The 25656-nt window shown below is 40.4% G+C and overlaps 1 protein-coding gene across 1 annotated transcript; it reads right to left on the bottom strand.

Annotated features, from left to right (window-relative positions):
* Nucleotide 1: 1 nt before the first annotated feature.
* fbxo41 (F-box protein 41) lies at nt 2-19280 on the bottom strand. The gene is made up of 14 exons (XM_049721174.2): nt 19150-19280; nt 12506-13242; nt 11924-12153; nt 9030-9234; nt 7960-8033; nt 6421-6809; nt 4741-4979; nt 4515-4630; nt 4248-4400; nt 4062-4157; nt 3861-3979; nt 3599-3757; nt 3372-3487; nt 2-2943 (listed from the first exon to the last, which is right to left on the bottom strand). The coding sequence occupies exons 2-14, from the start codon at nt 13052-13054 to the stop codon at nt 2881-2883; spliced, it is 2508 nt and encodes an 835-aa protein (XP_049577131.1). The 5' UTR covers nt 13055-13242; nt 19150-19280; the 3' UTR covers nt 2-2880.
* Between the last annotated feature and the right edge of the window lie 6376 nt (nt 19281-25656).

The raw sequence follows: 25656 nt of genomic DNA, 5'->3' as shown, positions 1-25656 counted from the left end.
ATATTTTAAAGCGGGTTTATTGATGACAACAAATGAGAAATAAAACCATCTATTGCAGTTATCATCAGTTTTGATACCGTCAAGACTTTTTTTTTTTTTTTTTTTTTTTTGCAATCATGGATAGACTTCATGGATGTTAGCATTTGCAACACACATACACACGCGCACTCACTTAATCACCCAGATAAGTGTTGAGGTAATATGCAAAATACGCTTCAGAATAAGTACAATCGTTCATACATGAGGCCCAAGTATGTACAGTTTGTACAATATGACAATAAGGTTAATGCGTGACGGTGACATTTGGTTCATCAGTTAAATAAATTAAAAAAAAAATGCTGAAAAAGTGGATTTATCTGGCACCTGCTATTGGCGGAAAATCTTCAGCAGGCCTCACACTCTATATGCAAATATCATCAATTGGCAATGAATTGAAAAAGCACTTGGCAATCAATGAAAAATTGCCAATGTGTATTATGATTAAGTTCTCAATGGGCTGATGATCATTCAAATAAAAGTGCATTTCATTGTGTCCAATACAAAGAAACAGCCCGACATTTAAAAACAACACTCTTCATAAACATCTGTAATATATTTGTATATATACTATGTCTCTATATTTTCTCTCACTATAGTGCAACAACAGTCAACTAAAAAGAAATGTTGTCAAACCGCAAGCGTCACATTTCTTGCCACAGTAGCAGAACATTTAAAAGGCAACTTAATGATGCTTCAACACAAACATGCCAACATTATACATGTTGTTTTTTTTCCCCTAAATATATATACATATATAGAAATAAATAGCGGCGTTATCATCTTTATCTTCTTTAAATAATTTCCACCTCTATGTGAATGATGCACATTTAATATAAAGTATCTAAGACACAATTTGAACACGACTGTTTTACATCATATAATTCTCTTATGTCACACAACATGAGAATGCTCGCACAATGTAAACAATCAGCGTCTTCCACCAGCTGCTGATCAAATGTTGATGCTTTTCTTTTCTTCCCTCCGATATTTCTTTTTTAGGGGGCGGGGCATACATTTTATGTACAAAGTAGCCAACAACAAAGGCAGGATTGTCAAAAATGTCAAATGTACCATTTTTTCCAGACTAGCATTAATTAAATAATAAAAAAAATCAACTGGGGCACAAGCAACATGAATTCTTTGAAGCCATTCTGATATTTAGCAAAATAAAATTCCAAAAACCGATTAATCGGCCAATTGATTAAATATCTGAATTTCGGGTCCCATACTTCTTACAACAGCGAAAATATGATTTACAGACTCAACATCCTCAAGAACCCCAAAACAAAACATAAAATCCCTGAAAGTGTTGAAATGCTTAAAAAGGAATGTCGTGATTGAATGATTGGTTGTCCTCTGCGAGTCACAAAGCGGGCGTGCGAGCTAGAAAACAAAAGTCGAATGCACTTGCTGTCAGAAGCTTTTGCCCCAAGACGAGCTTCCATAACTTCACATTGCACGTTGCACAAATCCATGAAATACGACGGATGTGGCGGCAGAAGAGAATTTGACTTTTGGTTCTATAGACGGATTTAAGTATTGCTAGCTACTCCTGCTCCAAAAAAAATCTCAATTTGGTGTTAGTACTTTTCCACTGGTAAAAGCAGACACAACCAGGTTTTCATATCATCACTCTAAAATAAAGATCGCCTGTCGTTTAGTTTTTTTCCAGGAAACACAAAGAACAGAACTAATACTGATGATGCAGTTTGTTTAAAAAGGCGCTTTTGTGCGAATGCTGAGAGAAACATTCACACATTCAAACATCCAGTTTTTTTCCGTTTGCTAAATACAAAATGGCCATCCATCTTTTTTTTTTAATTCTTGTCGTCATTAGCTAACTTAGCTAATTAAATTAAATTAAAATTAGCTAAATACTTCTTGCCAATCACAGGATGTTATGCAAGTGCACGGCAAAGGATTAATACATCCTTAATCAAACTTGGTTGTTTTTCTTCAGGCGTTGTTAAAAAAATGAATAAATTAGATTAAATATTAGATTCAACTACTTCAATATTTGTATGAAAACCCCGCCTGTGTTGTTAATATAAAACAAGCCGGTAAAATGGTAGGCGCGGCGGCAACTGGGTGTTTATTCATGTGCGGCATGGATCGCAGAATCTTACTACGCTTATCGGCACCTGCAGTCGAGGCCGACCAAATTCTGAAGTGTGATTGATGGACATGAAATATTCCCACCTCAATGGCACGTCGGATTTAAAAAAAAAAAAAATCTCACCGCAACGAGGGCAGACACAGGCTTTGGAGATGAAGATGGATCTCGCGTGCTGTTCTCTCGGTTTGTCTGAGGTTTTTTAAACCGTCAGGAAAAAAAAAAAAAACATCATGAAAGCAAAAGATGATAGAAGAAATACATGAGTGCCAAACCAGGAAGTAGGCAAGCACGCTTCTTGTGCAGGAAGTTGAAGCTGCAAGTTTCAATTCAGTCTCAAGGCTCGGGCCTTAAATCTTACTTCAAGTGGAAAGTTTAATGTGACCCTTGGCTCCACAGCAAGCAGTGTGCGGGTGGTCCGATGACCCTGCTCCGAGTGTTTCCACAATGAGATTCCAGTCTGAGACAACACCTTGATCCAAAAAGCAAGGAATCTTTTTTTTTAGTGTCATCAGGAGCCTGCCATGAGACCACATCAAGTCATCACAGCAGTGCAGCAGATGACTTTGCCCGCAACAAAAGTCTTCTTATGCATGAATGAGCCTCAATACGGGTTCATCAAGGCGGCTCAGTGTTACGTCTGTTCACACACACATACACACGTACGCACGGAGCAGCGTCGTTTTGACTTGAATGGTGTTCGGCGGTGACGTCTCGACATAATGATGCTAGCACAGACTGTCTGCTTTCACATGGAGGATTTTGGAGAAGCCGGGTCTTTTCTTCAAAGCCTATAAGAGACAAGGAGTATTTATTTATTTAAAAAAAAATTCTGGATCCCAGCATCAGGTAAAATCGAATTTGTTGTTTTGTTGCATTGCACTCTGGTCTGTGTGTAGTCGGGAGTAAAAATAAATGCAACTGTTAGTCATCAGATGTGCGTACAGTTGTGCAGGTGGGTGCAGAGCACAGTCAATAAATGGAAGATTTAAAGTCCATGAGGAGAGGAAAAAAATGTGTTCTAAATTTGACACACCACCCTGAAGAGTGAACAAAATTCTGCCAAACATGGTTGGTTCAACTGAAAGCGTTGTCAAGGGCTACAATGAAGGGACAACACTTTATGACAATGAAGGGCTACCCCATGTACCCCCATGAAACATCTTCGGGCATCTTCTAGAATATTCAAAAACATACAAGCGATTCTGTAAATTGTTACCTGGAGCTTGTTAACCATCTCATCAAATAGTTTCCTGGCTTCGGGGCTGTTGGGGTCTTCAAAGTAGTCTTCAATACCGATCTGCACCACGATGGACTTCAGGTTGCGGCACACACCTGGACGCAATGCAAGGAATGCTCATGAAGGGAATATTGATAATTATTTGATTTAATATCGAATCACAGCAAAGTATGGATGGCCTCTTTTATATTTGCTTTCCAACTCACTGTTGAAATGAAGCAAAGCTTTGGGGGTGACAGGCGTGGAGGTAAGCACCAGCATCTCCAGGCCCTTCAAACCCTCCCTGCAGACCTCTGCTGCCACCTCTTGGTTGATTTCACTCACGTGGTCCAACTCCAGCACTTGAAGACGCATGCAGTTCCGTGCTGTAAAAACAGTAGAACATCAAACATCAATTTTCTCTCGTATTGGATTAAGTGAGGTCTCACAGTAGCTCGGAGGTGCCCAAAATATATAATTGTCATTTACCCAGTGAGGCCAGGCCCTGAATGCCACATCCAGCCCCCCCGACACCAAGCGCACGGAGATGCGGCCAGCACCTCCCGATGGTCTGCAAGCATCTGTTGCTGAAACGAGCCGGCTGTTGACTGAAAGCGAAAAAAAAAAAAAAATCAGGTTAAGGCGTAATGTCGTAACCTAATTCGTTTTTCTTCTCAGTGCCATAATTACCAAGGGTGTAATGGTGCCACCTGTAGGGAGATAATGTCTCTGCACCCAGCTCCGAGGGCCCAGATAACTTCTTGTCCGACTGGGTCTGTGGCACTCCTGAAACATGCAGAAATAGATATTTTCTAAAATTTGAAGATCTTGTTGCAAAAAATGGTTGACCCTTGGAGCGACCCTACGAAGGCGGACCTGTAAGTGACGGCTTGCAGAGCTCGGCAGTAGCAGCTGGCCAGCCAGAGGGAGCGGTCAGTCAGCAGGTTAGGACAATGCGAGATCTTCAGGATGAGCAAATTACTTCCAGTGGCCTTCAGCAGGGCCTCCAGTCCTTCCTCCAAACACCCTCTGACAGGCATACCAACAAAAATGCAACTTTTATGTATTTCTGGTAGTTGATAAAAATATGTATTGAATGTGAAAACAAGCTCCAACAAGAAATTTTGTATTTCTGCAGCTCACCGTGTGCTTTTGAGGTACTCCTCTTTGGTTTCCTTCTTTCCGCGCTGTCGCGGTTTGAGGTTCTGCAGGATGAGCGAGTGCGTCTGAGTGCACCACTGAGACAACGTTCCCAGCAACTAACACACAAAGAAGATTTGTCATGGTTGTGACTTCAAACCAATTCAAAATGACTTGAAATAAAACGGTTTCTTTGAATTAGAACTCAAGAATTAAATAGACAACCAACCTTGGAGGAAATGCGCGCGTTCTCCAGCAAAACTCTGGTCCACACGGCCGGGTGGCGGGCCACAAACTTCCAGTCTCGGCAGACCTCGGCAGCTCTCAGCAGCGTTTTGGTATCCAAGTAGGTGAAGATGCAAAACAAACCAGCACGCATCTTCAGGATCTCGGGACTGATCACCTCGTTGGATTTAGACGGGCTCTTCTCGTGGCGACACGGTTTGCTGTAGACGCCTTCACTTCGACCTGTTGACAGATGAACAGTCGGGGAAAAAATGAGAGACAATTAATCAATTTTCAAATTAAACGACAACTATTTTGATCGACATGTTTTTCCGATTTTATCGGTACACCGCGGAACCCACCCTGTTACAAGTGTCGCCTATTTTCTCCACTGAACGTAGAAAAAATATTTAGACTGGGTTTTAAACATAGATGGTGAGTCTTGGAATTTTTCTGACACATCTTGTATTTTGGGTTTTAAACATAGATGGTGAGTCTTGGAATTTTTCTGACACACCTCATATTTTTAGTCCAGGCCTCTAATTGACATATTTGATTCAATTGGCCGATACGTTGCTTGCACCAGATTGAGCTGCATTTGTAACGGATGTACAGACACTTTAGATATATATAGGTGTGAAGGTATTCATTTGCAGAGTGATCCTAACAGCTTTGTGTGTGTGCAGCTTGCGAAAAAGAGCTAAAATAAGCATTGATGGGAGGGAGATGGCTCGGGAGGTGACTCATCTTCATCTTCATCCAAGGCCGTCCGTCTGCTCCCAACCATCAGGCCTGTGAACCACCGCTGACACTCTCGCTTTCCTCACATATACACTGCGCCTACACTTACGACTGCAGAATGAACCCAAAAATAATTTATTTGCTAAGAAAAAAAAAAAAAAAGGTGCGTATGCGAATATAGATAATATCTGAGAAAGCCATCTAGGAACTACGTCAGAGGAACACCATGTCGAGGATGACATAAACGTTTGTCGTATGGGGGTCCTGGCAGCACATTTTGAGTCATGGTATAGCATTGGAAAGAGTATGAAACGCATCACAACCCGAAAAACGCTTCCTCTCAGTTGTTATGCTATGAATACACCACTAGGTAGCACTGTGGCTTAAAGTAGGATATCAAGTCATTTTTCCGGGAAGTCATGAATTTGATGATGTAAAAAGAAAAAAATAATAAAGTCGAATTGAAAAGATTTCCCAAAACGCAATGAATGGGAAATATTTTTTGAATTTTCATTCAAATTGTTTTTTATTTCTGTCTCACTTGTTTGTTTTTAAATTTAGGTAGTTTTTTAAAGCGGTTTGTTGGGTTTTATTTCTATTTTTTTTAAATGCCTTGTTTTAGTTTAGCATTTATGACATTTAGTATTAACTTCATTTTTCTTTTATATTTGTAGAGTGTAGGGAAACGTTATTAAGATTTTGTAATAAAATAAAGGAAACTACAATTCTGGAATGAGTGTTTAAGAATTCTTTCCGTCTTCTGTATGGATGCACAACAATACTAAAATTAATAAATTTTTCACAATAATTATAGTGAACTTTAGTTATTTAATGAACTTAAGGGGTATAGTTTCTTAGATTTATTTTTTAAGAATTTGTTTACCACTAACAAAACAGTTTCTTCAAATTTCAGCTGTTTTGCTAGTTTTGGTGACCTTGTTACCTGCGTTGGGTCGATATCCGGCCCTGCCGTGGTAAGGATAGGGGGCGCTTGACTGCTGCTGCACTTCCGCCACCGCTCTCCTCTCCTGCTCCCACATGTCCACTTCGGACTCGGTTGTCCGAGAGCCCACGTCGGACACGTCTCCCTCCTCTCCCTCGGTGCTGTTCCTGTAAGGCCGCCGCTGCCAGTTCTGGATGGCCTGTTTGCGGAGCCCCCAGTTCCTGCCCCCTCCGCCGCATCCAGGGGAGCGCTCGTACGCCACTTTGTTCAGGCGGCACTGCATGTGATAATACTGAGCCTCGGGGCACTCCTCCATGGGGTGCATCTCCACACTGTCGCTATCGTATCCGCCGGAACCCTGCGAGACCGACTTGATCCGACCCGATGCGCTGTAATGACAAGATAAATCGTGACAATTGAATCCACGTCATCAGAGTTTCGCTGCGCTGAGAACTAGCTTTCGATATGATTGAATTCACCTGACTGTTGTGGTGCTGCTGTTTTGGTTAGCAAATAAGATCAAATAGGATCGTCTGTTAATTACTTAATGATGTGTAAAAAATAGCATCTATGAACTGAGATGATCACTTTTGCAAACACAAATGTCAACCTCGCGCGGCGAATGATTGATCGTTTTCCAAAAATAAAAATAGCAATCACATTGACGCAAGACAAGGCTTATGTTGGTTGTATAAATATCTGCTGAGGTCACAGAACAGTTGCACAGTTAGTCCAAGATGAGGAGCTCATCACTAAGACAGAAGGCTGATGGGCCCAACCGGGTGTCTCCATGACTAACTCCAGGCCGGGAAGTGTGTGACGTCCCAATAAGAAACATTTGCACCCCAACTGGCGGCTCAGTCGGACCTCACGCGGTGACTGGATGTCAATGTGTGAACTAACACAGTATTTTCCCAAGATATGCATTTGTACAGTCACACTCTTAGCTCATAGAAGAAGTGTTCCTGAGATAGAGCGTGTCTTTGTAAATGACAAATTGGCTTTCACTCGGGGCTCCTAGCCAATGTATATATGATATGTATACACTGAGAAGATCATTTGAAAAATTGAAAAAAAGAATTGATACAAAACTGTCACAAATTGGTGAGAATAAAGTAATACAGTTGCAATTTGACATGCATAAAAGGTGCAATGTTACAAAATACAACTGTAATTTGTGAGGATAAAGTCAAAATTGTAAGAATAAAGTTTTATATTACAAAAAAAGTAATTTTACAAAATAAATAAAGCATTATTTTAGGAGATCAAATGATCATCTGTGCACCAAACTGTAATTCTAAATTACAATTTATGTGGAGTGGGCTTGCAACTACGTGACAAATAATTGACACCTCACAGGCTCCGCCTTCTTTCTCTGATTGGTTGTTTTTCTTCAAACCTGCTGACTTCTTGTATGCCTGAGCTGGCACAGCGTATTTATCATGTCCTGAACTAACTGTACTTGTCCAATCATAATAAGTCAACAAATATATCAATCAATTTTTTTGGGAAAATTAAAAAAAAACAGCTGCACCTTACCCTGTACTAGGGGAGGAGCGTCTTTCAGATGCTTGGTAGATGCCTCTTGTACTTCCAGAGATGCTGGAGTTTCTCTGCGGACACACATGAAGATGTCGATTTTTCCCCAAAAAACCAAGAAAGTCTGAAGTTGTATGAATAATGTGGCAAAGTGTATTCTGCCGCGACCTGTGTTCACGCATGCTGGGCTGCGTGTAGGCGGGAGACACCTTTTATTCTCCTGCTGGGTCTTTAATTGCTTCCCAAGTGGCTAGAAGGCTTTAAATACATCTAAACATCAAATCATACCGAAGCCTCATTTGCAATTTTATGACATTACATAATTTAGGCTGCTCATGTCTTGTATTACAGCAGTAGTACAAACAAATATGCAAAATAACCAGAGCAAATCAATTTCTTAGATTGACCTGAAGGTGGAGCAAGAGTGCAGCGTTAAGAAAGATTCATCACAAGATTATTTTTTTTTTTAATAGTGTGAGCACAATCTGACCTTCACTCTCGCTTTGCCCTGAAGCTGTTTGTGTGCTGCCGGAGCTTTTGGATTCAGATCCACTTTACAGTACACGAATGTGAGCAGCTGCCAACGAAATAAAAACTTGCCCTCTCTAAATGTAAAATGCAGCCTGCCATTGGCCTTGCGCCCGCTATAAAAAGTAAAAAGGGTAAATGGAGTCACTTTGCTTCCAGTCACTCAACTGAACCAAGTTTGACCGAGTTGAGTTTTCAGGTTATCAAATTGCTATAATCAATGGCGATCAATCACCGCCCCGACACCAAAATCATATCCTTGAAGAAGAAGCAAGAACTGGTTTCCACGGAAACGCATCCATCTGTGCAATAGAGCAGGTGGCCTCTCTCTCTGTTCCTCTCAAGCCCTCTCTTCCCGAGATTCTGGATGATGATCTGAATAAGTGACATGCTCGGCTGTTTCGTTTTAATCCATGTGGGATGAGATAAACAAGACTAGTTTATGTATCCCTGTCAATTCTGGCCTTTTATTTTATTCTAATAACATACCATATATTTGAAACTGCAACCCCAGCGTGATGCCGGTGCAACGCTTTCCTTACCTGGCGTCCGTTGCCCTTGCCCTGGAGACTGCAGCGTCCTAAGCTTCCGTTGGGCGTGGTGCCGCAGCTACTGATGATTTGCAGCTGCTTCTCAGCACGGTCGGCACGGTCCAGCAGCTCCTCGATGAACTGCTGCAGGCGAACTTTAGCGTTGGCCTCGCGCGCCGCAGTCTCCTGCAGGAACTGGTCGATCTGGGCCACCTCCCTGGGAGACAAATAGAATATTTAACCCATTTTGTACGGTTTTGACATGACAAACGATCATTATTTATCTTCAATGTGCATGTCAACAAAATTACATCACACAACCTGCGCCACAACTTAGACCTGTTTTTACCTGGTCTTAAGTCTGTTTCAAAAACAGAACCTGAACCTCAGAGTATGACACATGCTGATTGTAAGGTGCTCTTATGCAAGAGTTTAATATTTCTTGAAATTGGGGCGCTCTGGGCTAAAAATAATGCACCATCAAGCTCAGATAACTTCTCTCATGTCGTTCTAAAATGACTCCTGGAGATCCACAGACACCAAGCAACAAGTCAGTCTTTTAATAATTGCTCAATTAACTCGAACCCATCTTCATAAACGAGCAATAAGATCTTTGACATGGCAACAATTGATAATTTGAATTTATGAATCTTTGTCTGCACTTCTTGACACAATGCGACTGCTTGTGTGCTTGCTTGTAAGACAAAGACCATTTTATCCGTCTCAACTGTCTCCCCCATCTGCTATGTGCGGCTGATTCAGAGCTCTTGCAAACAGATTTTAAAAATAGACCGGCCCGAACATTAGGCACAGCGTTATACCGAGAGCCGCATAACACATGATCTTTGACGACAGTTTTAGTTCTGTTTGAAATAATGACGTACTGATGTGGACAGACGGAGTAGTAAAATTTACTCACAAACATGCTAACAGAGACACGCAAAGCGCTAGTCACAGTGTCGTCTAGAATAGTTCATAGTATCCCCAATTAAAATTAATGTTATGTATGGATAGTTATGGTGCAAAACTGTAGGTGCCTTATTTACAAGTGAATATTTCTCTCATGAGATTTAAAACCGTATTGCGTTCTTCCACGATATTTATAGCTAGCGCTTCATTTGCAGTCCTCTTGTCAGATCAAGCTCGTCCACTACAGTGTAGACACCTCCATGTAACTGAATAATAAAACATGTGAGCTTTTGAAAGAGGGATTCTCTTTGAATGCTAATGAAGATCCTTTCACAGGTGTCGCCGACACTTTGCGTGAAGCCTCATCAATATTTAACGAATAAAGATGATTGACCGAAAGAACCCAAATGAATGATAAAAAAATGCACGCGAAAAAACTTGGCAACTCGTAATTGACCCTCACGCTCAAAAATGAATTTTCTTGAACGGCTCAAATGTGTTTTGCATAAACTGTTCGAATTCATGCTTGAATTACTCCCCTGCTTTCATTTACCTCCAAGGCAGAAAATAATTCATCAGTCTTTAGTTGATTTGTCACATTTATGAATCCCGTCGCCGCCGCAGCTCGGAGGACTTTGCTTAAGTGTCCTGTTGTCGCCTAGCAACTCTCATATTTTCGTCCTTCTCACCTCTGATGGTCCAACCGTGATTCTGTAAAAGCTTCATAACACGCGGTGACTTTTAAAAGGCCGTGTCTCCGTTAAGGAATGCTTAGTCATGGACTCAGTCGGACACGCACCGACGGTGATGCTCTTTTTCCATCTTTGCTTAGCTGTTCTGTACTTTAGAGTGTGAATGATCTCACTGTTTGACTGCCAGCTTCTCCTCGGGGACAAACAGAGAAATAGAGAGGCAGAACGAGAGAGAAAAAAAAAACATATCCTGCTTTGACAAGCCTTGGATTATCTTCGAAAAGGCAGAATATATTGCTTTGGAGCTCATTAGGGTATGAAGGGTGTACCTAATAAAATAAAATAAAAATAAAAAAACATGGCCGCCAGCTACTTGTGCAAGAAGCTACCGTTTTAATCAATGACAATGTAATAAATTATTTTTTTAGGATATTAGATAAGTAAATTTTCATTGGGATTTTAAATGATGCTATATTTTAAACATACTTTTTACAATAAATAACAGTAGATTTTAGTAAACAGAAGCTGAAAACAAAATATGCGCATCTTTAATCTAACTTTACTATACACTCGTTTAATTAACAAATAGCTTTTGTTCTCTTTCTGGGCAACGTCGTAAATGCTTCACTGGCTGTTATTGAGTACAAAGAAAAAAAAAATCCTTGTGCTGTATGAGAACTTCAAACATGTTTATCAAACTCATTTCCAGAAAAGATTTCCATGGCCACACTGTGCGATTCATGTCCAAACAAGCCTTCTATTTCCAGAACCTGAAAAATGAGCCAGCTCACGAAGTAGCTCAGTTTAAAGGACAATCAGACAAATGGACAAAAGTATCGGGACAGACTTGTCTCAAACCACCTGCAATTGTCAGATTTGATTAGCAGCAATGCTATAATCCAAGTTGTTTTCAGCCAGCAGCAAAAAATAAAGAAACAGGCCTCAGTCTTCCGAAACTCTCGCCTGCAAATGGGATTTTTGACGCATTCTCATTTCCCACGGTGAAAGAGGACACAGTCGAGAGCTGCAGAAAATCAATCCACTAATGAAGGCTGATAGAAAAAGAATTGGTTGGCACAGCAATACAAAAAGCAGCACTGTGCACATTACCCAGAGAAGAATTATGATTTGGCGTCAAACCCCTACGTGATATGTTGAAAACCCCTCACAATGAGGTTGTAATTGAGATTCTTTGAGTCGGATTATTTTTTCCAAATGGGGTATATGCAGTTTATAATTAGGGAAGTGGGTTCTACTAAATGAAAACAAAGTTGGATTTCATCTGTTTGATTATACCAAACTTACTGCTGCTTGTGGCTGAGCTCTGCTTCCTTGTTCACCAGGTCCTGTTTTAGGTTGGCCAGCATTTCCACCGACACGTCCACCTGCCTGGACAGCTCCAAGGCCTTGTCCTCGAGTTCTTGCTTCTCCTGGCTGAGCCGCTCGCTCTCGTGCTTGGCCCGCTCTAGCTCGGAGCTCTTTCTCTCCAGCTCGGCCTGGAGACGGCCCACTCGGGCCGCTATTTTCTGCTCCACCTACAGGATGACAGATGTTTAAGTTGTGCTCTTGTCCATGAAAAACAGTGTTGGGAATTAACAAAGGACGATAACTAATGTCGGTAGCGTACAAAAGCGTTTCTTTCATAATATATCCGATCGTTGGCGATTCCATTCACTGAATCGGAACAATTAATTCAATTAATTGAATTAATTTGACATTTTTATTACCTAAGGTTTGCAATGCAATTTTCAGGCTTTTAACGGAGTTAAGTCGGATAATTTTGCCCCAACGCTTCATATTAGCACCCTCTATTGGTTTAAAGTTGATACTGCAATACTGTTAGCCTAAATTGGACGTAGTTTGTCCCCATCATCAAAATGGCCTTACCTCTTCAGACAGCTTCTCCATCCTCTCATCCAGCTCAAGACGTTCAAAGGCGCGTGCCTTCAACCTTGCCAGGCCTTCTTCATAAGCCGCCTCCACTGCACTGGCGGCCACGTTAGCTGCTACGGCCACGGCTGTACTGGGGTTCCCATAGGGGCCCGGGTCTGTGGATGTCATGGCCGTCTTCATCAAAATCTCCCCCAGAGGAAACTCCACATTGGGGATGTACCTGGCCGAAGTGTTGGAGCTCGCCGGCGTCAAACTCAAGTCGTCTACGCACGGAAGCTCTCGACAGGGGAAGCGGCGTTCTTTCAAAGCCGACGGCCGAAGCGGTTCAAAGGACTCGTTATTGTTGGGAGGCGGCAGGAGGGCTCCCTCTGTCACGAGGGGGAGCAGGGCGGCGGCGTCGCAAACGCTGTTAGACTTGGAGAGGACGTAGAGGGTCTCGTACGTGTGGTTGTACTCCAGGTGGGCGCGTAAGGATGAGAGGCTTCGGAAACGCTTGTGCTCCCCACAGCGAGGACAGCGGTACGGCAGGTCCAGAGAGGCCATGCCGCGCAGGGTCCGCGGGGAGAATCGGACGGCGCTCACGCAACCGGACGGTGGCGCCGGCGGGTCAACGACCCATCGGATGCTCTCATGGTGACAACACTTGCAGTCGACCAAGCAGGTTGATGACAGATCTTAGAAGCTCACATAGTGGCAACTCTCACTTGGTCTTTTCACGCCATCATCATTGCCTAGATGAGAAGAAAACAAAAAAGCAGTTTGAGAAAATAGCTGATCAGTTAATTTTGGTACAATCAACTCTCGATTTTGGCCGTAATTCCTGTGTCGACCACTAGATGGCGACATACTAGGTAGTTTGAGATGGTATACATTTACAACAAACAAAATCAGGAAATAATAATAATAATAATAATAATAATAATAATAATAATAATAATAATGGTCCAGCACAGCTAGATTTTTCTTGAATTTTTTTATGTCATCCACTTTAATCCAGTTTTTATGTCCAAAGAAAGCAACAAGTAAACAGTAGATTTATAATTTGAATCTTTGGTTATCATTAATAATACATATGATTTTGAGGAAACTATGGAAACATGAAACCCTTGTTCCACTGGCCTACACTTGCTGTGACAATCTGTCATACATGTAAAAGTGCTTTAAGGACAACCGAGGGAAGCAACAGGAAATGGATCCATTACTGAGAGTGCTCCTGAACTCCAGTAAGCCTTCCTTTGCCTTCAAGGCCTCGCTATAATCAAAACTCTCTAATCAAGCACTGTGTTGATTAATAGGGCAGTCTTGGATTGCAAGCTACTCAAAAGGATTATGTACAAAGTAGCAGCTGTCTGCTCTGTCTTACGTTTAAAAATAATGCAAGCATTACCATGGCCACCATTTGAGGAACAATGGCAGCCCATGTATTTAGATTACCATTGCATGACAAGAACCCATGTACCCAAATCTCAACAATGGAAACTCTAAAACTACTAATAACTATAGCCAACAAACTTTTTTTTTTTTTTTTTTAGATGGCACAGCAGTCAGCTATGGCCTTGAGTCTCCCAGCCAGCGTGTGCCAGGAAATGTCACCTTTGTCAAATAAACAGTAAAGGCACGGAAGCGTTCCGAGCTTGGAACGCCTGAGAGGCGCCTCCTGCAGGGGAAGATTCAGCTCTCGCAGCAGGATCGCGACGTGTGTCGAACCCAAAAAAATAAAAAAGGAAAATCCCTGCATTCACTCAACGGGGAAAAACAACATGTCAGTCATCAACCTTCTAACTAGATGTCACGAAAAGATAAACGCTTGTGATGATGCCTTTAAAAGGATCATAATAAAACAATCCCCCGCATAATCACTGTTGGCTTTTACAAATTTACCAATTTATATATATATTTTTAAATTTAATTTCAAACAACTTGGAAATCAATCGGCGTCACGGCACCTTTTGTGTCCAACTGTACTGTGATTCTGCCATAGCCATTCTACCATGACAGGGCGTCAAATATACTGCACCTCACTAATGGGGCCGAGTAGTCTTGCACGACTTATTGTCTACTAAAAAGCTACTTTATAAAAAGGCTGGTAAACATTCTCAGCACAACACAGTAGAACACAGCTCCTAATTACAAGCGTAGTAATAAAAACCTTGTTAAATTAATACCTCAAAACTGAACATTATTATCTTTATAAAGAACTAATTGCTACACAGAATGAATTGGATCTAATTAGAAGTGCAGGTGAGCGTTAAGCGGAATACGAATATATTTGATTAAAGGCAGTGAAAGCCAGACTATCAAAAGGCTCTGAAAGATGGTAAAAAGCAAAAAAAATCACAAAAAGAAGAGTTTGATTGACTTCCTAAGCTAAAGCCTCTTCTTCTACGATGCTTTCTTCTTCTCTGTAGCGAGATGCTGCCCCTCACAGGTCAGTCTTGGTACTACGCCAGACACGAATACATACATACCATTTTTGGTAAAAATATCATTCGTTAGATCTCTAGTAATCATTCAAGTACAAGATTACTATCTAAATATGAAAGTAGTACTTACATTAGCGTCAGTGAGGATTTTAAAAAGCAATAAAACAGTTGGACTTTTTTTTTTCCTAGTCTCTCACATGTTCCACGATTAAGATGTTATAAATCACTGTGTCTACCTCACTTAAGTCAGCAAAAAGTTTGCTCCTGTGTGTCTGGGATTTTTAGTGCACATTTGTTTTGCTTGCATGTGTGAGAAAAGCAACAAATCAAGCCTGGCCTATACCCAGCTTTATTTTTTTTCTTTAGCCAGCGATATTGCGACACTGTGGTCAAACAAGCAGTGTGTTACCAGGCGCATAATAAAAAGACTTGTGTTCTCAGAGGTGTGACACGAGAATCAACCCACACTTATGAAAAAGCACCTTTTCCACCGCGCTATATTGACAGTCCAGGCTTGCGAGTAAATACAAGCGGCGCACATTCACTCGAGCATTTTGGCAGTGGAAGCCTTTGACATGTCTTACTCGCGTCTAAAGACATACAATATAAGCTACCTCGGGAGGGTTAGCTAGGAGCTCAACGAGGCCTGCGAGCTCCTGCGTGAGCATGTCGAAGTGTTTTAGCACCGCTGAAGGGGAGGGGACTCCCGTGACAGGACAAGTTCACTACCTGAGGCTCGGCAACTGACAGCCAAGGGCACAGCAGAAGCACTTCAGTATTATTGCTATTCCGCTTTCTGACACAGAAAAAATATTGTAAAAGTCCACAAATGAAGGATGGCAAAAAGAGCAGAACTAACTTGTAAACATGCTGGTTCATTGAGGGAGCCAAATCTATTTCTATTCATATTCGATAAAGCTTGTCCAATCGCTCTGACAAACTGCATCCTCGGTGAGGGGAGAAAAAAATAAATAAATCAGCTCAAGTCAAATATTTGCATGCAACACAGTCCCAGCAAAACAAATTGACCAAGCAACGGCTTTAAACTTAAAAATACTTGCACGTTAAGGTAACTTTGTGATTGCGTACGGTATAAGCAATGAAAAAATCAGTATACAATAATATGCCACCACTGAAAGTACCGCTCGTAAAATTGTACAAGCTTAAACTATAAATGCATAATTGCCTACTTAAATGATAATGACTTGTTCCTATGTTTTATTATTCTCACCATTAATATTATATTATTAGTATTGTTATTTACAAAAAGCATTTATTTATAATATATATGTGTAAAATAATCATTAACCTTGATAATGATTAGCCTTTATGATTATTATTAGAATAATAACAAAAAATGAAAATATCCAAGATAGTTCATAAAATGGTGCTGACTCTTATCTCGTACAACCTGTACGAGTAAAAAAAATGTTTTTACGTCACTTCTTCCACACAACTAACATTTTGTCCTCAAGTCCACTATCTCCATCTGTTTAAATTTTTGGTTCAGAGGAGCCCCTTGCTTGGCTGTCAGCATTCTTAGTCCACTCACAGCATGGGGACGCTTTCTTCCTCTTCATTTGTTTTGACGTTGAGCAATAGTTTGAAAACGTGCTACCCAGACCTCCGGGACTTTGTAATGTGTCACTTTTGTGCAACACGAGAAGAATGCTAAAAGCAGCACTCACTGTGGTGCTACCCAATTGGTATTGGCAGCGAGATTAGGGGAATGATGGGACAGTGAGACTCAATGACTTCCTCCAATGGGAGCTGATGGCTACACTCATAACAATCACTACACAGACACACACAGACACACAACCCGGCCTACCACTGTCTACTATTGATTGAGACAAGGATCCAAAGAAATAATTATACCCTCGCTAGCAAATAACAACATGGCATAGAACCTAAACCTAAAGTGACCTGGTGTTTCCACGGACCACATACGCACTGGCGGAGCTAGTGGGGGGGGCTGCGGGGGCACTACCTCCCAAACCCAAATATGTATGGATCCTACAAGTGCTATACCATTTAATAGACTTTTGAGTATTTTTTAATATATTTTTTCTTTGATTTTTTTTCATATTCTCCCATAAGTGGCACATATTGAATTTTTATCAGAATTTTGTGAATAAATTTATGGCTTTTGTCAAAAAAAACAAAAGGTTTGTAGACCATTTGCGATATTTTTAAATCCCCATGGCCACCCAAGGAAAAAAATCTTAGCACCACTAGTGCACATAAGTCCTACTCCAGACTACCAGTTTACAATATAAAGTACTATGATATATTTTGTGTTTATGCTTTTTTCAATACGAAAAGCTGTGACCTTTTTTAAAGACACACACAAAAAAAAAATGGCGACAAAGGCTCCAAGAAGGATTTGTGAAGCAAATGAGGCAGACAATGTCTGGTGAGATAAGTGGATGAATGTCTGAGGTCTTCTCATGTTCATCCCAAGCTTGAGAGGACGTGATATGCAAAATATACACTATGCAAATGCTGCACATTGTTAAGATTCATGTTTGATTTTTACATCAAGTATTTCAACCTGGGATGTGAAATCATTTCCAGTACTGGACTTCTATTAGCAATTATTGACCGTAACCAAAACAATAAAATTTTTCAGGGTATCAATTATGCACAGACTTTCACTATTCATGCACAATCCCCAGACAGTCCCGACTGCACATAAATAATTTTGAGGAAAATATTTTTCTGATGACTGCACCATTTGGGTAGACTGACCCACATATGGCTACGGAACACTTTGGAACAATATCAGGAGACATTCCAATTGTGGGTCATTATTTCCTTTCCTGCTTTTTGCAAAAGAGAAAGCGATTGAATACGTTGCATAAGTGACATTTTCATTCGTATTTTTCTAGGCATGGAGAATTTTAGACTGTGATAAAAGTTGACACCCTCAAAGGCCAGAAACATGAGCCACATCTTTGATTTGCAACGAACGCTTGAACGAACATCATTGCACATGCAGCTCCAACAACGTGCCCATGGGTTCGCACGATAAATACACAAAGCGCCAAAGTATATTACAATAAAACTTGGATTATTATGACAGGGGGAAGAATCAGTATGACATATTTTGCCTATTAAAGCAACCCACATGAAACATCAATCCGGGTAAATATTGTGTTTACGCGGTGTAGTATGTGTCGCGGTTGTTCACTGTCAAGTTATTAAAATGATGGACTTCATCTTAATGTCACACACGCAATTTAATGGATTTTCTCATACCACACACATGCACTCAAGTCAACCACGCTGGAGGATGTTCCATCCTATCTCAGCATCTTTTTGTTGTTCCTCCCTTTTCTACAACATGCACATGCCGGTCTGATTTGTCACGCCTTGTAGTCACACCGAGTTTGCTAAACTATTCTTGCACTCTTCTTGCCTCGGAGTAAAGAGAGACATTTTTCTGGAGGGTGTTAAGTCAATAGGGCTGAGAAATTACCATATTTTCCACAAATTAAAGCCTTCAATTAGAATTTATGAGTCAACTATAAATTTAGAAGAATGAAGGTTGGCTGTAAAAAAGGATTTTAAATGTTTTTTGTTAGCATAAAATACATTGTGAATAGTGTCTATAAAATTATCCAAAAGGACTAATGAGACTTTTCCAATTAATTCTCAGTAATTCTCATGGGAACTTCCCATTTATAATGTTAAAAAAATCTGATCTTGACTTATGGAAATTTACCAGAAACTTTCCACTTTCCCACCCCTTTGATATATGATATTCTGTGCTTTAAATTTGTGGCGTGCACAAAGTCCGGCTTGTGGCCGTTGCATCTCGTGTAGCAACCTTCCAAGCAGGCCGAGCACAAGCAGCTCCATTGATCACCATCACACATGGCAGCCATGCAGGTAGGTAGGAACTGGCTGCATAACATCATGTGGGCGTGGACCAGCCCCAACAATCAGCACATGACATTTTTGGTGCGTAAACGATCGAGGGCCCTGCTTGCTTGCAAAGGTGCGCGGACATGGGGTGCAGCTGCAGAAAAGAGCGCAACACCCCCCCCTCATCTCCTCCTCCTTTTAGCTTCCCACCGCTAATATAGGGGGGACGTCAATTAGCCGCACGGGAAGCGCCCATGACGCGATGGATCGGCCGCGCGCGCGCGCACACGTGCATATATATTAAGGATATGATAGGATTTGTTCTTAAAGAATGAAAAGACTCACCTAGCTGTGTGAATCTTCTCGTGCTCATTTTCCCTCCCTTTGCCGCTATACGGAGCAAGGAGGAAGCGCTCCAGCCCTCCTTGACGTCACAAGGCTGCTGCAGCAGAGAGAGAGAGAAAAAGGGAGAGGGAGATGAAGAGGAGAGGAAAAATAAACAAACAGAAAAGAAAAAAATATCCACATACCCCCTCCCCTTTTCTGAAAGTGCAAAATTGGGGTTTGCTGACCACAAATCTCATTATCAGCAAAATCATTCGGCAATAAATTATGTTAATCATTCCCTGGATGTAAAAGTCATTGATCCCTTCCTGCCTCCCTCCCCCCTAAAGCGTTTTGTATTATGTCGTATTTTAACAAAATAAGCACTCTATAATATTATTATTTAGAAAAACATAGTGATAAAATGATCAATTCAATCGTTTGATATGCAAGGTGTCCCATAAAAATATATTGCAGCTGATATCTCAATTTATTTATTTATTTCTTTTTACAGATTAAGCCCATTGGAATAAAAAAAAAAAAAAATTGAAATCCAATTTAAAATACTACTGGAAATATGAAAACACATTTATTTGTGGCTGTTTTTTGAACTGCTTGTTCTAATTCAATGTTTCTGTATGTTTTAATTATACTGAATATAAAACAGTGTATTTTTTATTGTCACTATTATATAATTCATCATCATTTTTAACAATGCACTTCATCTCATGTAGTCCGTCCAAGTTGTGGCTAATAAGTGCATGTTGAATTATCTAGTGTCGATGACCAATATATTAACTAATATTCCAATTAACAAGGCTGCTAAAAGCTAAACATACCATTTAAGGAGAATGAATAATTAATGCAAATGTACGAACAGAGACTTTCTTTGCAGCCAACAGTCCACTAGCCTTTTTTCTACGCAAATTCGCTTATGTTCAGAGCCACGCACTTAGTAAGCAATAAATTCAAACGAGAAGTCCAGGACTGGGAATTCTCTACTTAGTATATAAAAGCGGCCAGCAGAGGGCGACAGTACCGTTTGTAAAATATGATTTATAAAGGATGGCGACAGCACGTGTTAAATCACCTTGAACATGTCAGCCATTCACACTCAGGCAAACGAGACTGAACTGTAGAGAGATGAATAGGAGGATATGTGGATTGATGGACGGATAGAAGGATGGACACATAGAGATAGGAAGAAAAAGAAAGGGAAACAGAAAGAAAGGGATGACGTCTAAATATATAGTGCCAGATGAATACATACAGTCGATAAATGGACGGTCAGATAGACAGACAGACAGCAAGACAGCCGCATGGACAGATGGCTGGACGAACAGACGACTACAAACCAAGGATGATAGAGAGCAGCATGCTGTTGTGCCACTTGTGTTAATATTCAAACGCACTTACACTTCCACCCCTCGATTCTCTTGAGCTTTTAATCAATTCATTTCCACCTTTTTCCAGAGCAAGTGATTGCAAGCAGCCTTTATAAAGCGCATTAAGGTGTCAAACGGGCCCTAATTCATCACCCCACAGCGACTGTCAAATTATTCTTGCCAAAATGTCAACATTCCCTTGCTCCTTTTCCAGTTGCCATAACCCCCTTCCTGATTTTTAAGGTAAAAAAAAAAAAAGTTATTAAATCGGTAACACGGTGATGGGGATGGAAAACAATAAGTTACATTTGCTGTATGTTATAATATCAATCGATGTGTTTCAAACTGTCTATTTGTGGTCAAAGAATGAAATAAAATATAAAAAACAGTCTAATCAGGAAATTATAGGTGCTGGGGTTTTGGTTAGCAACAGTGGGCTCAGCTGGGAAATCTCAGATTTGTTCCTGAGCTGAGATAGTTAATGTCCCGTTTAGTTGACCTGATGAGAGGTTAATTATATTATGCAGTCAGTGCAAAGCATGCCTATTATATATCATTTTTTGTTACCCTTCAATTTGTGCAAAAAAGAAAAAAGAATCAACTTGGGTGACATTGAAAGGACTTTTGATGGATGCTAATGAATCATTTACTTCAACTCAAAGCGTATTCTTTAATACATTTCCATTTCTTAGTAACAGCTGACACAAAAGGAACTTAAGAAAAAAAGCAATATCCATCTTAAAATTAAAAACTTAAAAAGAAATCAAAAATTTCTCCATCAACGTGCGCTCCGTCGCCGCCCTCCGCCAGCTGCACTCATACGCTCGTGACAGCACAAGAGTGACACACAAAAGCTTTAAAAACTCTTTCCCTCAGGAGGTTTTGATAGGATGAATATGACGCGAGACCACGTCAAATAATAAAAAAAAAAAGTAGCAAATTTAGACCCAACACCTTCCCTCCACCCCTCCCTCCTCATTCATATTTATGAGCGGTGACTGGCAAAGTCATTGTTGTCTAATTACAGTGTGGTGAACCTTCATTGTCTTTAGATTGGTGGAGACTGAGACATGCTGTGCTTTGCTTTGCTGCTGCACTTGTGCAAACCTCTCACTACCATGCAGACAATATTCTTCTGCAGTATATAATGCATGGAATGCATTTTATACAGAATAAAGGCAGAAATGATGTACCCAGATTTTTTCGGTCATCAGAAATGGAATCACAATTGTAGAAGCACTAAATTAACCCCCTCACCTCAAAAATGGCTCTCCGGGTAACATAACCAGCCTTGTAGGCCAAAATATTTATTAAAAGAAAAAACAGATGTTATTAAAATTGTATTATCGTAAAAATACACAATTTTCTACAAATAACCTCCCATTTTTAGTCGAAATACAATATAAAAAAATAGAAAAATAAAGGTTTTTTTTTTGAAGGTTATTAGTTTGCCCATTGTTTGATCAAATTAATTCAAAAATGTTTTTGTTCCAAGTTTTTTTTTTTTGAGTGGCATGTTTTCTTCTGTTCAGTGGCTTCAACTATTGTTTTGTTTTGCCAGACTACCTGCTAAAACCCACGCAGGCAAGTTTTTATCTTAATGTACTTAGGAACATCAGCATTAGTCACGATGTAAAGCAGTGATAGCCATTAACAGCAGGGGGCACTAGCATAATGTGAGCATCAGGGAAAAAAGTCAGTGAGAGAAATGATTCTTTTCATCGTCACAATCTGCCAGAACCTTCATACTTGAAATGTGAATTATTTCAATCATGTTTACTAGAGTTTGCACCACACTGAACATAATTTTATCATAATTAAGTCTGATTGGCAATAACAGAAAAGGAGACAAAATGCCTTCTCTTTAAGAAATAATGTTTTGGGCTTAAAATCATGAAAAGCATCTTTGATTGTGCATCACTATAATCTCAAGTAAACATGTGTGTTGACTTTCCAAACATTCCAAAATCAAAAGCATTTGTATCATGATGACACGTGACAGTGCTACAAGTGATTAATTGTGTTATTATGATTTAACCCAGCGGAGAGAATTGCATGTGTGCAATTTCTTTTTTTTTTTCTCTCAGTTTGGTCCAAGTGCTGCTGACTGAGCGCGCCAGCTTTTATTTTCACTCGAGCAGCACAGTTGGAAGTAGATGTTGTGTTGGCCGTGTCTTCTTCTTTTTTTTTTTTTAATGTACTTGTGAAATCAAAATGCAATAACAAAAGCAAAAATGTGTTTTGTTAGATACCAGCGTGTCTCAGGGCAAATAATTTTATTTTAAACCTCATATTTTAATAATAATACAAGGAATCATTTTTATATTTTTTTTTTATCCTGTCTACAAGTTGCATTGAAGTGAAAGCAGATGATGGCTGGATGGATGGAGACCTTTGTGTATCATCATAAGCATTGAAAACTATTGTTGAGATTACCGCTGAATGGATCCATTAACGTGCCAGTGTTGTATAATAATAACATGCACGCCTGTTAGCGAAACCCACGTTTCAAATAAATAAATAAAAAATACAAACATGACAACATTCCTCTCTGCATTCTTAGCTTGAGCCACGGATGTTGCCATAGTAACACAAGTATGTCTTATCAAGTACAGCCCTTGTGATTTTTTTTTTTTCCCACTGTTCACTGTAGGTATGACAACACACACAGTCCGTGGAGTTGTTGCATTCATTTCCATGTTTAATGGCGCTCGCAGCCTTCGCACATTGCCTTGACCTTCCAACCCGCCCTGGCTATTAACGCATGTTAAACTAGCCTGGTTGCACTGTTGAATTTTTTTATGATCTATAAATAGGCATGAAGCTGAGAAAGCCATATAGCGTGGAGCAGATCCAGACAAGTTGATGCTGAATAATAAAAACATTGTCACAGTGTGGTATTTGGATTTTGCAGTGTATGTCAGTTTATTACAATATTGTGGAATTTTTTTATTGCGGATTATTTAACCTCATGAAAAGATACTGTCCAATTCCATTTTTTTCCACTAATATAATTTTTTGTGATGGTAAGTTTTGAATTTTCGTTAGCTGTAAGCTAATGATACACAAATGGTGGCGCAACTGTAGACCGACAACATGAAAATACTTCTTTCTCTCAAGGCAGCACTGTAATAAGAGTTTCCCTTTTTGAATTAGAAACTATAGAAATAATGTTTTTTTATTGTTTTGGGGCCAACACATAAGCACAAGTTAATATTTATATTGTTGTGTTGTTATTCAGTGTCATCATTAGAGGCCTATGCATTGCACTGATTTAACTTTTTTTAGCATGTTTTGTTGTTTCCTTGGAAACTTGAGCTCAGCTGCCAAAACAAAGCAGCGTAAGGATCGAAAGTTTACAGTGGCCAGTCCTGCCACTTCTGCCTCTCCTTTCGTTGCAGTAGAAGGGCAGCTGAGTCCAAGTTGTCAAGGAAACAGCAAAATGTTTTTTTTTTTCTAAATATCATACAACAAACGATATACATTTAAAAATATTATATATATATATATATTAGTAAATATTATTGGAATGTTGTATGAATCATTTCTATGCGCTCGCTTGCTAGCTCTTTTTGGAATTAATGAAGCGGTTCAAGAGGCCACTGTGAGCCCAAATGAGAGGAGTGGACCATCCAGGACACATGAAAGCCCTCCAGTGCATTTGGACCTGGACACCATGGGAGGCTACTCAGACCATTTGATGAAGGGAAGCAACAGAAAAATCCTGTATCCACATCTCCATCTATTTTTTTGATTTCTTCATGAACAAGCTGACACAAAAATAGGCGACGATGTAGTTTGGAGGTTTTGAGAGGGCCGCCATGATCAGACTTGATTCTCTCGTGCGGTAACTCTCGGCCCTTAAAAGTGTATGCCGCTTTGAATTTTCCAATATAAACACTGACCCAAGTTGTACGATTAAAAGATTGCTTGTCACGCTTTTGTTTGTCACGATAATCTCAACTATCACCACGTGCGGCAAAGCGACGAGTCCATAAATTCTCTTTTTCTTTCCTCGTCAAGGGGCAGGAAGCATCGTGTCTTCCGCTCATCATATCAATCTCTCTCCTCCTTTTTTTACAAGTCGCCAGCGTCAGCGGTGCCAAGAGAGACACAAACAGAGAGCGGATGGATGAGTAGGAGGAAGAAGGAGCGCCCAGCGCTGGAAGGATCGGCAGCTCTTCATTTATCCGTGGGACGATAAGAGGAAGAGCCCCAGCTGGGATGGGGTTAATATTTCCCCAGCCTGAAATCACGCAAGGGAGGCTTTCCGCCAGTGAGCCACCAGTGGCACTGCTCGAGTAGTTAATGGTTACACGCAGCATCCTGCCGCTCAGACGCCATTTTGTTTAGGTGACAAAGGAAGGCCTTGCCTCAGTGTCCGAACGCCGTCGCCATCGAGGGCCGACAGGGAGAACAAATACGCAAATACGCAGACGGCGGGAGGCCAGCGCTGATGCTGTAAACACATCATGTTAACAGGAAGCGGACGTGTTGACTGACAGGAAGCCCGAGCGCATTTTTTTTTTTTCCCAACCCGCTCTAAATCGTCACTAAATCGTTTTTTTTTCGCACTCCCTGAATAAGCAAGTCTACTGCTGACTCTCCCAAGCTGAAATACACACGGCGCTTAACACATTTCGTAGACCACCTGCTCCTTCCTATTTGTCTCAGCGTGCATTCGGCATCGTGCCGCGCTTTAATGGACACATTCGATTTCATTTTCCTTCTCAAAAATCATTCCAAATAACTACAATTCACAAACAGCAATGATTAAACCTCCGTAGGTGGCGCTACAGATGTATTGTTTGTAAACATTCGCCTATAATAAGTTTTTAATGTAATTATAAAAATAAACATTTTTCAACAAGCCTGATGTGTGAATAATAAATTTTCCAGAGGGCGATACTGAGTACGTTTTGATCTTGGTCGTTTAGGACCTGCTTTAAAAAGTACATATCGACTAGCGCTCAGGCCCTAATAGCATTTTAGCTAGCAGCGCAATGCTGAATCGATGAATCAGCAACTAATCAATTAACAAACTAATTGTGAACTATTTTGAAAATCACTTAACCATTTAAATGTGGCTGTACTAATGCGTCTGCGCCAAAACCTTTTTGGAATTTTGGAGTTTAACTTCAAC

The sequence above is a fragment of the Syngnathus scovelli genome, chromosome 5 (genome assembly GCF_024217435.2).
Source record: "Syngnathus scovelli strain Florida chromosome 5, RoL_Ssco_1.2, whole genome shotgun sequence".
Taxonomy (NCBI): domain Eukaryota; kingdom Metazoa; phylum Chordata; class Actinopteri; order Syngnathiformes; family Syngnathidae; genus Syngnathus; species Syngnathus scovelli.
The sequence above is the reverse complement of the archived record's forward strand: the minus strand, read 5'-3'. Positions and strand labels throughout refer to the sequence as shown.

Bases quoted from the DNA above. Each gene is read 5' to 3' on its own strand.
- fbxo41 (XM_049721174.2), bottom strand. From the start codon at position 13,054: ATGGCCTCTCTGGACCTGCCGTACCGCTGTCCTCGCTGTGGGGAGCAC. The intron at 12,154-12,505 runs GTAAGGCCATTT...GTCATCCTGTAG, and splicing joins TGGAGAAGCTGTCTGAAGAG to GTGGAGCAGAAAATAGCGGC. The intron at 4,158-4,247 runs GTCCGCCTTCGT...TGCATGTTTCAG, and splicing joins CTGCAAGCCGTCACTTACAG to GAGTGCCACAGACCCAGTCG.